General features: G+C 44.9%; 1 protein-coding gene across 1 annotated transcript in view; it reads right to left on the bottom strand.

Annotated features, from left to right (window-relative positions):
• The window catches only part of FRMPD4 (FERM and PDZ domain containing 4), a 350428-nt gene extending 341863 nt beyond the window's left edge, over positions 1-8565 (bottom strand). Inside the window, exon 1 of the mRNA XM_054163756.1 lies at positions 8534-8565. Coding sequence (XP_054019731.1) covers positions 8534-8556 — 23 coding nt within the window. The 5' untranslated portion in view covers positions 8557-8565. The remainder of the gene's footprint in view (positions 1-8533) is intronic.
• Between the last annotated feature and the right edge of the window lie 4516 nt (positions 8566-13081).

Raw genomic sequence — 13081 nt, 5'->3', positions numbered from 1 at the left:
GGACAAATAACGAGATGGGGAAAGAAATGTCAAATAAAGCAGAGGATGTTTGAAAGGCTGTGATAGAAGGTGAAACAGTAGGAGAACATGTTGGGGGTTTTGACCAGTGCTCTTTTTAGTGATAGGAATCCAAGCCAGACTCCCTTTCCATGCCAAATACATCTATTGAAGTCCAAGCAAGAGACTTAATTGCAGGAGGAAATTGCTGTTTTACAAAGCTGTAGAGAATGGAAGAATGCATATGGCACATATGTGCCTCGACAGTTTTGCTAAATAAACCATGAATTTTGACAAGTGGGGATCTGTAAGTTTGCCATGGAAATAGGATTGTATAACATCACAGCTGAAACAAAAGTTCAGCCTCTGAAAACTGTGGGGGTGTGCTGCTAAAATGTTTGCTTTGAATGTTAGCTGACTAGTTTCATAACTCCCATGCAGCTAGTTAATGCTCTTTTAGACAATACGTGGAAAGGGTGGATGCCAGAACTGTACTATAAAAGCATTAAAATTGTTCTATCTAATGGCCAGAGCCAAATTTCCCCGTTTCAGAAAGCAACAGAAGCTTCTTGCATTAGAGAATTTAAGAGCTGAGAGTTCTCAGCTTGTTTATACAGGGTTCTATCAAGCGGAGGTGTGGAAAAATATTTGGTCCTCTGTTTAATGCAGAAATTTCACTGTAGGCGTGTTCATATCATCTGGGGGGACTGGTGAGTTTGGCAAACCAAGAGTAAACAGGCTGTAAAGGCTTTCTCTTTCAGGTTGTTAGTACAGAGCCATTCTCCTGAGGCTGGGAGCAGAACTCGCAGTGAAGAGGAGCTGTTACTATTAGCGACCGCGTGGTTTAGCTCAGGAGTCTCATCCAGAACCCAGCCAACAAGTCCTCAGTCCACAAACCGCTGGCGTGTTTGGCAAAGTGTCATCTGTTCCACCAACCAAGACCAAGAAGTAAGCAGGTGAAAAAGCACATTCCCACTAGGCTCCTAGAAGTGCTGATTTGGCAGAGGTGCGGTGTGCTAACTGCTTCAGAGGACAAACAAACTGCCAGCAACCCTCAGCTAAACAGGGGCATTTTCATCCAAAAAGATGAACAGCAGGCTGAGGGTTCAGAGAAGCTTTTGTGGCGCTGAGCACTCCACGTCACCCTGCACTGACTTTGTAGCTCAGTCATAGCCAGCCTCTCAGCTTGCATCAAGGGGGGGCAAAATCTAAAGTAACAAACCCAAGTTTTGCAGATTTCCTGGTTCCTCAAGGTATTAGCATGACCACAGCATCCTTTCCAAGTGCCTTTGGCTGCCCATTGTCACAGAGGGCTTCCTTACCCTGTGGCTCAGCACACAGCAAAAGCAAAGGCATCCTGCCCCCAGCTTGTGCACCAGGAATGACCACTCCTCCATTCCCCAGTTTTGCTCTGTCCCCAAAGGAGAGATGACTGGGGTGGGAGGGAAGGGTGACAGTGTACACGTGTGCACACCTGCGAAGGCAGGTACATGGATGCACACATGTGTATGTGCACATGTCAGCAGACAGGTTCTTTAAGCTGTGAGCCCTTGTGGTGGGCCTAAACCTACCACAGCCCTGAAAGGAAACACATTGCTGAAAGAGCCAGTACCCATTTTTCTTCTTCAGTAGCCATAAAATGTCCCAGGCACTGTCCAAGGCCTGCCTTAACACGTGCTTCACAGGTTGGCGGGACTTGCCCAGGTCCAGCCATTGTTGTGGCATCTTTTGTTGTAAGTAATTTGTTTATTAGAATTGTATAAATGCAGGTGTTCCCTATTATACAATGCAGGAAACTTGTAAGACACACATCTACATCTCAATTCAGTCTCTATAGGCAGTGCCCCTTCCACAGTGGGATGCTGAAATTGTTTGGTTTATACAGAGCTGATGAACCAATTCTGCTTTTATTTCGAGTCTGACGTATGTATGTGCCACAAGTTAACTAACACACTGCATGACAAAGCTGGGCACATGAATGGTCACATTATGCACAAGAATATCTTTCCTTAGTGGAACAGGTCACTGTGTCATGCCTTTCACAGCTGTCCTCTCCCTCCACCACATGAAACTTCTGGTGGGCCACATGCAGTATGAAGCTGTCGGAGACAGGCATGACACAGAGAGCTGAACCACAGGATTAATGCACCTCTTTTCTGATGGATTGGCTGGAGAGAAAACTAAATTGGAGTTTCATCAGCACAAAGCTTTGAGCAGCTCTTGAAAACTGTCTCTGACTACACCCTTGACACAGATATGCTCTACAGCAGGGTAATGTTACTCGCAAGACCCAGGCAGCAGAAGTGCACAGCAAACATAGGACATCTCACTAGGAAACCTGAATTCACCACATGACAAAGATCCCATTACAATAGTTTGTCTCCCACATAGCCAAGACACTTGATCCACTAAAGCATGGAAATCACAAACCCTGCAGTTCCAATGCGCTGGGAGGATTGTATGAAACTCAGTCAGCAGCTATCGGTAATATGGGACAAAAATCTTTACTCTGAAAGTAAGCTTTAAAAGGTCATAATGTAATTGTTGTCACTGATGGTCTCTGCAGTGGCTGTTGGTCTGATTGCGGAGGAACAGAGAAGAAATGCAGATGCTGAATGCAAACCCTAAATTGCTATTTCCGTGGCGGCGTTACTGGCAGCATGATAGGCACAGCACACAGCAGCGTTCCCTGCGCTGGCTACCCTCAATACATTTACCTTTATTCTTCACCAAATTTCCCCTTTATTGTTGTTCTGTGAATGCTCATTATGAGCAAGCACAGAAATGCCAGATGAAACCAGGAAAGCAGGAAGAATGCCAAGGAGTCAGTGAGAGATTCAGACAAGTTTCCCAGGCCCATCTCATTACTCACAGAAAATGAAATACATGAGATAGGTCGGCACTGACAGATTAGATCCAGAGCTGGACATGGTGGCACCTTCCACTGCAATGAGGTGTGAAATGGAGACATTTGGAGCCTGATTTTGGTGTTGGGAATTTGCACCCTGACAAGCACTACAAGCTGCCATCTTGCACCAGCGCTGGCAGTCCCCAGCTCTCTCACAGGAGGTTCAACAGCAGAGGCATTTCTTGGTGACATTTCTTCACCTGGAGGGCACTCTCCACTCGGTCACATCTCCAATTCCCTTCCCAAAGGGGCCCTGAGTTCACTGCACTGCAGTACATCCATAAGGCAACTGGCAGAACAGATTTCAGCTGTCCCTTGACTGCTTCCAGAATCCCGCTCACATACCACAGCCTGGCATGCACAGCAGTAAGCAGAGTTAATCCTGATACCTTTTTTAAGGTGGTACAGGTAAACTTCATTAAATTCTTTTGCAGATGCTCTCATAGAGAATTAAAAAGGGCTTAGAGTGATTTAGTGCTGGGACTACAAGCTTTGGGGTAACATGCTATTACATGCCAGCTCTTACACAAGCATTGATGTGTGCTTTCTGCCTTTGCACCACTCCAGCTTACTGACTTCACATTGCTATATATTAAGAATCATTGGCAATTACTGCAGATCCCTCATACATAACAATTTGCAATCTAATAGCTTGCTGTCTCTACCACTCTGCTTCATTTATATCACTTTGAAAATAATTTCTGTTTAATAGAGTTAAGGTCAACTCTTATTGAGAGAACTGGCACAGTGACCAAAAGCAGTTCAGCTTATTTACTCTTAACTCATATTTTAGCATTCCTGAGTGTTAATGTACAAGAAGCAGATTCTTCATACAGGAAACAAATAATTAGGAGCAGCCTGAGCAGTGCAACTGTTTAACTTCACTGTACATTGTGATGCTACACCTTTGTCTATGCCCAATGAAACTGAAATGGTCTTCATCCCCCAGCAAATCAACTTCTTATTGTAAAATCATTCAGTAAGCTACTTCTAACAGTGGCTTTATAAATGCCTCATGTGCTGTTGAAATGGCTCTCATTTGCTTAATAAAGGAGAAATTTTAGTTAATCAAAAGCTTCTCAGTGGATAATGAATTAACAGTTGGCTTGCTGACAGGTAAAATTAATTAGATTTTTTTTTCCCTCCTGCTAAAAGACTGAAATAATCTCTGGTTCAAACACATTGGTGGTAGAAGCTACCAGGAGGCAGCTCAGGCACTTATTTTCTGAAAAGCTAATAATATTAAAACTACTAAAAATAGTAATTCTTGAAGCCCAGGTCTTGTGTACAGCTATCTTTGCTGTTGGGGTGATTTTAAACCACAATAGTTTGCAGCCTTAAACCTGCTCCACCTTCTCTATTTCACTTTATCTTAAACACCAAAGTAACCTACCTGGCCACAGCAAAGGCTAGCAGGACCCACAGCCAGCCTACTTGCCTTGCACAAACTCACAAGCACTCTCTTCTTTGTTGAAAAGACAATGCTGCATGGGTCTCAGGCAGGCATCAGCACACTGACTGTGGTACCAGAGCCCAAATGCAACAAGTTTCTGTGTAGCCATCACTCCTGCGGCTTTAAAACCAGGCTCAATATCTCTGCGGCATAAGCTGGGGCTTGTAGCAAAATGCAGCCTCTTAGACAAAACCCCAGCTGGTTAATGTAACCACCAATGCTCTCAGGAAAGATGAGACAATTCCTGTATTGACCCAAATCTAAAGCAAGCCTGAATCTAAGGTGACCTTCAGCTTTAGAAGAGCAGAAGTTGCAGAGCAACACACTGCACATCAAAATATCAAACGCTCCATGATTCCTCTCAGCCTTCTTCCCTCCTTTCCAGGCACAGCTGAGCCCTCCAAAGAGCAAGTGTCAACACTGAAGCTGAACCTGCACGTGCTGGAGCGTGTCCAGAGAAGGGCCACAAGGATGATCAGAGGGTTGGAGCACCTCTTCCATCAGGACAGACTGAGAGCATTAGGGCTGTCCAGTCTGAAGAAGAGAAGGCTCTGAGGTGACCTAATTGTGGCCTTCCAGTATCTGAAAGGGGCTACAAGAAAGCTGGGGAGGGACTTTTTAGGGTGTCAGGGAGTGATAGGACTGGGGGGAATGGTACAAAAATAGAAATGGGTAGATTCAGATTGGATGTTAGGAAGAAGTTCTTGACCATGAGGGTGGTGAGAGACTGGCACAGGTTGCCCAGGGAGGTGGTGGAAGCCTCATGCCTGGAGGTTTTTAAGGCTAGGCTGGATGTGGCTGTGAGGAACCTGCTGTAGTGTGAGGTGTCCCTGTCTGTGGCAGGGGGTTGGAACTAGATGATCCTTGAGGTCCCTCCAACCCTGGCAATTGTATGATTTTATGGTTTACATGTATCTGTACAGATCTACTATAGTTTCCTAATCAGATTTATCTAGCATTGCTATGAATACACCAACCTGTCATTCTTAACAGCTTGTGAAGCTGCTGGCCAATTTCAAGGCGATTTGACAGAGTAGCAGGAGAATCAAAGGTGACTGCTTTGAACATGATCCATGGAAAAAAGAAGTGAGGCACAGAAACGACAGCTACCCAAGCTGAACCAGCCTCTGCATGGTGGCTCAACCTCAAGACACAAATCTTCAGGGAATTAAAGCATAAGACTGGCTTCACTGCTCATTGAACTGCTTCTCTGCCATCCTGAAATCCGTCAAAAACATCTGCTGGAAGCTTCACTGCAAGTGCAGCAGGAGTCTCAACAAGCCAAAGGTATCACAGGCAGCTAACAAATCACACACACCTCTTAATGTGAAGGTGAATCAGCTCATGTGTTTCTATTCACATATGTAAGAAACACTTACCGGAGGAAGGAAAATGATCAGGCAAAGCCATGTCACTGCCAGAGTTCTTCCTACCAGCAGTGGCATAAACAAGTATGAGATCAGTTAATTAAAAAATACTCATTTTCAGCTTAAAGCCAAACAAAACAAAAACCCCAAACCTAATGAAGTTGAACATTAAAGTCACCCCAGCATCTTAAAACGCTTTATCCTGAGAGGTGTAGGCACTGCAGGGCAGGAGTCAAAAGCAACTCCATGTGATGGCATTTCGGTGTGTGATGTATATATTCATTTAAAGAGTTGTGAAGAGAGTTAGTAAAACCTCCTGAAATCTCTGTGCCCTTTCCTCCCCTGTTTGTTCTTCACTGGACTTCAAAACACAGTGGAGTTGACCTCCTCTGGTAGGAATCCACATGATTGCAGAAGAAAACTGCAATTGCACCCGTGGCTTACTACATCTCTCACTAGGGCTGTGTTTTAACCATTAGAAAACATTTGAATGGAGCTTGCACGTTGTGTTGTGGAGAGAGGGTGCAAGTATGGCACCTGTGCAGGTTGAAATGCATACTTCAAGTTTTATTTTAGCTGAGACTGATAACAACAATAAAGGACAGACATGATAAGAAATGAACACTGTTCACTGTTATAAACATTTGTATCCATAGTTCCCTTATTTGTTGTCTTTATGCAGATGGTGCCCTTTACAGGCTTTTAGTTTGCTCTGTACAGTGGCAGGAGAAGTGTAATTACTCTTGTGAGAAGCTGATGGGTTTTGTGCTATCTCCTTCCCTTTCCCCTCGCATCCTAAGGTAAATGAATGGACAGTCTGCATGGCAGCAGAGCTAATCTCTCTTTTTCTCAATTACAGCTTCTTTTCTTTAGGTGAAATGGCCATGAGCAAAGAAATTACCTTCAGCCTAAGGGAACAGCAGCTGCTGTGGCAGCTCTCCCCTGTACCCAGGGGGAGTCTGGGCCCTGGTGCTAGCGTGTACTGTGGGGAATCTCTCAAACCTCCTGCTCCCAGAAGCCTCACCAGAAGGGCCAGTTAATAGGGCAGTTTATCCCAGATCTAAGTTAGGATATATCTTTATACATCTCCCTGCCCTGCAGGCCTGTGTGATAGGAAAGTAGGTTGTGGCCAGTGCCTTTGCAATGCCTGGGGTACCTGGTTGCAGTAACCCCCCAACAAAGTTCTGGTGCAATTTACAACTCCTGGGACTAACTGTTAGTCCTGCAGGGCAAAGACACACTCCATGTCCCCCAAACCAGGAAAGCACAGCATGCCTTACGAGCAAACAGGCAAGGGCACACATCCAAGTGCATCTACCAAGCCTTCAGTATATGATCCTGACTCAGAGGAATGAGCAAAAAAGATTTGATTCTCCCCCTTCTCTTGATTTCCAGTGAAAAGAAAGTAAACAACCCCCCACACCCGCAAAAAATAGAGTGTCAGGTAGTGATAAGACTGGGAGGAATGGAACAAAAATAGAAATGGGTAGATTCACCCTGAGGGTGGGAAGAGACTGGCACAGGTTGCCCAGGAAGGTGGTGGGAATCTCAAGCCTGGAAGTTTTTAAGGCCAGGCTGGATGTGGCTGTGAGCAACCTGCTCTAGTGTGAGGTGCCCTTGTCCACAGCAGGGGGTTTGGAACTACATGATTCTTGAGGTCCCTTCCAACCCTAACAATTCTATGATGAAACCCTCCCACAGTAATATTGTTATGAGTTCATATAGTCACAGCTGAAGACAAAAGCACTGGTCAGCTGTACAGCAGCACATCAACTAACACACAGCCTGCTACACAAAATGCAGAGCAGTCCTCCCCCCTTCCTCTTCCCTCCTGTGACCCAGAGCTTCCTCTGCTTAAAATCCATTTTAATCTACAAAGATCAAAAGAATGAAGAACAGGTGGAGCCAGGCCAGCTTTGGGGATGAGGGAAGGCTGGTCAGACAGAAGGAAATTAGAGGTCAGCAAGTGTTGTTTTCACCTGACAGTCGCTGTATCAGGAAAACATCTTTTACACTTACAACATCTGATTCTTTATATTGCTTTATTATTGGTTGCAAAGGACATCTGAACATCTTTGGGCACTGTTAAGCAGTTCTAAGGATTTTGCTGTCTATGTACAATGATCAAGAGAGACACCCCTAATTAGTACTGAAATCCAGCCAGGACTGCTTGTCTTGTCGAAGATTGAAACTGAAGCAAATTTTGATTTCATCACTATGTTAGCCTAAAATGCTGTCAACATCATCTTCTTCATGCCAACCCTTTTCTCACCCCTCAAATCCATTCTCCCTGCTGAAGTTTTGGCAGCTGAATATTTTGGTCTTCAGCATCAGAAGACACCATATCTAAGTAGAAATAAGTCTTCTCTGCTCTCTTGCACTGCAAGGGACTTCTGACCTTTTCAAGAGAATAAAGACACAGATTCTCTTACAGCCATTAAAGAATTAGATGTGTACTAGCACACAAGTTAGTCAGGAGTTGTCTTCTCTATCTGCTCTTCCAGCACTGCCTCTAGCTTGATCTCTCTTCCTCTTTCAGAAGATTTCACAGCCCTCTGCCACACTGCACAGGCACAAGGAGTGCCTACATCGTGGCCATCCTCTGCTGAGGTTGTGCTCCGGGCAGGGGGCAGGCCCTGCTGTGTGCACAGCCCCACATGCTGAGGAACACACAGACCTCATTTTGCCCCCCACAGCTGGGGGGGGCTGCCCCATCCCATGGGCCAGTTCTCAATGCCATGACTTGCCTGCACTGTGGCTCCACTGCCAGCACTGAGAGTGGATACCAAATAAAGCATTATTACTCACGGGCAAAACTGCTCCTCTTCCATTTCATCTAGGACTCCACTGATGACCCAGGGAATGCAAAGGCTTTGCTTTTCCCCACCAAAGTCCCTCTCCATGACGCAGGTGAGAGTAAAACACCGACCCTTCCCTTTGTGGGAGCAAGGAGCGCATGAAGCCACTCTGCTCCTGCTGCCCCTCCGCTGGAAAAGGCTGGAGCCAGCCGGGCTTACTCTGCCAGAGAAACTCAGGGGAAGGAAAATCAGAGAGGAAAGAAGGGGGGAGAGTGGCAGTGAGCCCAATCACCTTTCATCATTTTGTGAGTTGGAAACAAGATACTGTTAAGAGGTCATGTGCCCCGAGTGATTTACAAATGTAATGGATGCACAGGAAGCCACATGAGGTTCTCTCTTCAACAGAAGCAGTGAGTTGTATTGATATTTTGCCCAACACTCAGGCTTAGAGATTGTCCATCACATATAAGGGAGAGTGTTAAAGCACTTTAAAATATATAAAAACAGGCTAAAAACCCACACAGCTGGGGGATGGTGCTTCCTCCAACCAGTCAGCAGAAGTGTAGGATTTAGCATTTTCAGTAGCAGACTGAAAAACCTCTCCCTGGCAGTAAGCAGAGCCTTGGATCCCAAGCCTAATAATTGTATTTGATAAGGCAAAAATAGCCTCTTTTTCTGAACAGGAATAAGTGTGTACCCACACTCCCCTCTCAAGTGAAAAATGAGGAAAAACAGCACCAGTCTTCCACTTGGTATTGAATTAAGGCAGGATGCTGGCAGGGGAGTCTCACACAACACAGGGGATAAAGCACATACCTTTCCTTGTGCATCTCCACCTCTGTCTCCGTTGTGTGGAAGAGAGGGTCTGTGCTTAGAGGAAAGTATTGTGAACTCACATTCAAAATGTTTAAAGCCCATCTAAAGGGAACTTTAAATGTAGCATAGCCAGAGAGTAAGAGAAAACTGTCAGGTACTCAGCCAGCAAGAAAAGGAAAGAAAGGGAAGAAGGCTGAATGCCTCTGGAAGTCCTTCCTCCAATTATAGAATACACAGAATGATTTTAAGGGGTACTGTAAATTCAATTTAGTGTTTTAAATAACTTACAGTTAGAATTTAAGTCCCTTGAACAGTCTATCCCTACACTGGTTTGTCTTCTTTCATCTCATAATATATTTCACACCTCTCCTCTAGCACAAACTGAATTTAAAGAGGCTAGAAATTTTCTTCAGGAAAACAAGTTCCAATTTGGTAGAAAATGCAGGAAGCATTTTGCACCAAAAGAAGAGGGACTCTTTGTCAAAGGAAGCTCCTTATGAAATTCACAGTGGGCTCATTACCTCATGGTGCTGAGTGTCCTCTCCATGGCTTGAGGGCTCCTGCTGTCTGTTGTGCTCTCGTTCATACAAGGAAAATGTGCAGGATACTTGCACACCAGCTCCCATCACACACACAAAACACTGCTAGACAAATCTCTAGTGCCACAACAAGAGCTCAGGGATGGACCATCAAAAGCAATCCATGCACACTGCATCTAGTGAAGTAGGGCTATGCAGCTTAATAGGTAGGAAATGTAGTGCACGAGGGACACTGCAGACGGGAAGAAGACAGAGATCCCAGGAGAAGAGCAGCATCCATCTCTTTGCCACAGCCTTGAGGTGTCTGCAGAACCAGAGCCTTATGATGGGAGTTGATCAGCAGCCTGCTTGCTGCTTCTGCAAGGTGACCAGATCTTTCACCTATTTTGTAACCAAGCTGTGCTGGAAATCACTGACAACACTCTCCAGGCAAAACCTGCCCACTGCAGTGCCTTCAAGCATAAACAGCCAGAGGTGAGAGGCTTCCTGCTGCACTCAGAATGTGGCAGCAATTGCCGTGGAAGCCTAGCTGGGCACTTCTGCCTGTCCACCTCCTCCTGGTTGTCTCTTGGTGTATGTAAAATACCTAAGTAGAACTTTCTTTTACAGTTTGACTACCATTTGATGCTGTCAGTCCACAACATGCAACTGACACTCTGAGTTACAACTGCAGCATGAACAGATATGAAGAGAACATACGGCATCTAGACTGGGGCCCTTCTGCCCTGCATGAGGGGTGTTACAAAGTCTCAGGGATGATAGAGTCATACATGACACAGGCAGCCCCTGGATTCCTACAAATTACCTTGGAAGGAGTCCTTATTGTGAGCACCAAAACACATTTGAATTCATGATATAAAGTTACCTCTTCCTTCTGTCTAGTCCCTCTTTCCTAAGGTACCTTAGGAAGTTCCTAAAATACTTCTGTTACTGCAGAAGGTCTTGGACAGCATCATTTAATCTGATGGCATTTCTGTTTCCCTTTCTAGATGGGCTGCTTGGTGTTCTCTCTTCCTCCCGCATCTAAAATCAGGCCGGTGCAGGCATTTCAACAATGCTCATCTTGAGATTCCAGAGGGTTGTGAGTGCATTACAGAAAACACTTTAAGGGACTGTGGCTCTTCAATTATTTATGGCAATATTATACACCCAGATTTGCCTTAACATAAATAGTATCAACCAGGAGCAGAAAGAGAATAAAACATTCAAGCCTATTTTTAAGGCACCTTACATGCCACGGAGCTCCACACCCGCCCTCCAAGATCTGTTCATTCTGCAGCAGAGGCTGCGTTGGTAATCCTGCCAGGGATGAGAGAAAATCCTCCCTGGAGCAAATCATACAGTCTGCAAAGTCCTTTGCAATTATTCCTGAAAATCCCACCTCCTCTGTTTGTTTCACTTAATGAAGGCCCTGGATGCATTTTAGTTCATGTTCAATGTCTAGTCTGGCAATCCTAGCTTTACTGGCACGAACACAAATGCCTTTTGTCCCACTAGGGCACAAAGGAATTTATAGGTGGTTAGTGGAAGGTCAGATTGCTTCTCTAAGCAATGAGTGAGCAGGCTCCCCTTTCCCAGTCAGGATACTCTTCCAGACTTCTTACTGCTGCTGCTTCATTTTCCATGTATCCAGTCAGGGGAGATTTAGGAGAAGTTCACTGCATAAGAAGAACACTGCATTAGTATTCAAAGTCTTTAGCAGTTGATTGGTGAATCCCAGGGTCTGGACAATATATCTGCTCTTGCCTGCATGTATTTCAATGTTAAGAAATGCAAGACAACACTCAGGCTTCCTTGAGTGTTGACAGGACAGTCACCACTTACACCTAGGGGCTCTGTGGCTTTGAGCCATTTCATGCAGGTGAGATTGCAGTAGTGAGGTAGAAAACAAAGTGTTCTATCTCTTTTGAGACTTGCTTTCTAAAAGTAAATGCCATTCCAGAAGTATAATGATGCCTTTATGCCAGAAAGCCAGTTCACACTGACACTTACAGGAAATACTTTACCTGTACAGGTCCCCTGCTGGGACAGTTCTGCCCACTTTGAGCATGGCCATATTCCCCCACAGACTCTAACAGCATCAGACCTGGCTTTGTTCCTCTCATTATCACCACCCAGAAATGCAGGCAATCTCTTTTAGACAGTTCAGGAGAAGATACTCAGAAGTGAAAGAAAGAAAATTTACTTGTTTTCATCTTAGGCATCTGAAAATATCTCCTAGCTTAATTATATGACTGAGTTGCAGTAATTTGGTCATGGCAATTAAGGAAACTTAAACACAGCTCAGGGAGATGCATTCATATTCCTAATTTGACTTCCAAGAGCAATTCTGGGGAAAGTCATGGGACTGCTCATATAAACAGAGTTACAGAGATATGTAAACTCTTATGGCAATGGATTGGTCTACATCCCAGTGAGTTTTCTAGACCTACATCTTTGCTGATCAGTGCTCATTCTTTGGCAATTCCTCCTGGAGCCAGGTTTGAAAAAGCAGGAGCTAGGTGTACAAAGGAGTCACACAGGCAGCCTATGTGTGTTGATGATTCACATCCTGCATGGATACTCAGAGAATTGTATTCAAACCTCATTCTCTTAAACCCAGTTCACAGTTAAAGAAAGGAAGATAGAGGAAAAAGACAAACAAGCCAGCTTGCCTGTTGGTGAGAGTCTTCACAAAAAAATACCTCAGAAAACTCCAATAAACTCTTCCTTTACCCCTTGAAAAGACAAGCATCCAACCCAAAGGCATTTTAAAAAGCTCCATCTGCTCTGAGCATGCTCTGGCACACTCTTCCCCTCCTGGAAGCAAATTCCTTGGGGTTTGGGGTTTTTTCCCTGACTTTTCACTAAGAGCTGAACGTATGCATGCAGACCATTACCAGAAGATTTCATGGAACCATAGAATTGTCAGGGTTGGAAGGGACCTCAGTGATCACCTAATTCCAGCCCCCTGCCATGGGTGGGGATGCTTCACACTAGATCAGGTTGCTCAGGTTTGTATTTCAGTAGATACAAATCTGATTTGGATCCCTTTCCAAGGCAGACTTCTGTCTAACGAGCATCTGAGACAGCAAATTGGCTGCTCCCCATCTTAAAACAATGCACCAAGCTGCACCACCCTGTGCTGTATATTTTGAGCCCCAAAGTGTTTTACAGCACAGCAAAGGAGATTGGCCTTCCCTGGTGGGGTCTGCCTACATTTA

Source organism: Dryobates pubescens, chromosome 8 (assembly GCF_014839835.1).
Source record: "Dryobates pubescens isolate bDryPub1 chromosome 8, bDryPub1.pri, whole genome shotgun sequence".
Classification (NCBI taxonomy): domain Eukaryota; kingdom Metazoa; phylum Chordata; class Aves; order Piciformes; family Picidae; genus Dryobates; species Dryobates pubescens.
Note: the sequence above shows the minus strand (reverse complement) of the source record. Positions and strands in the feature narration are given on the sequence as shown.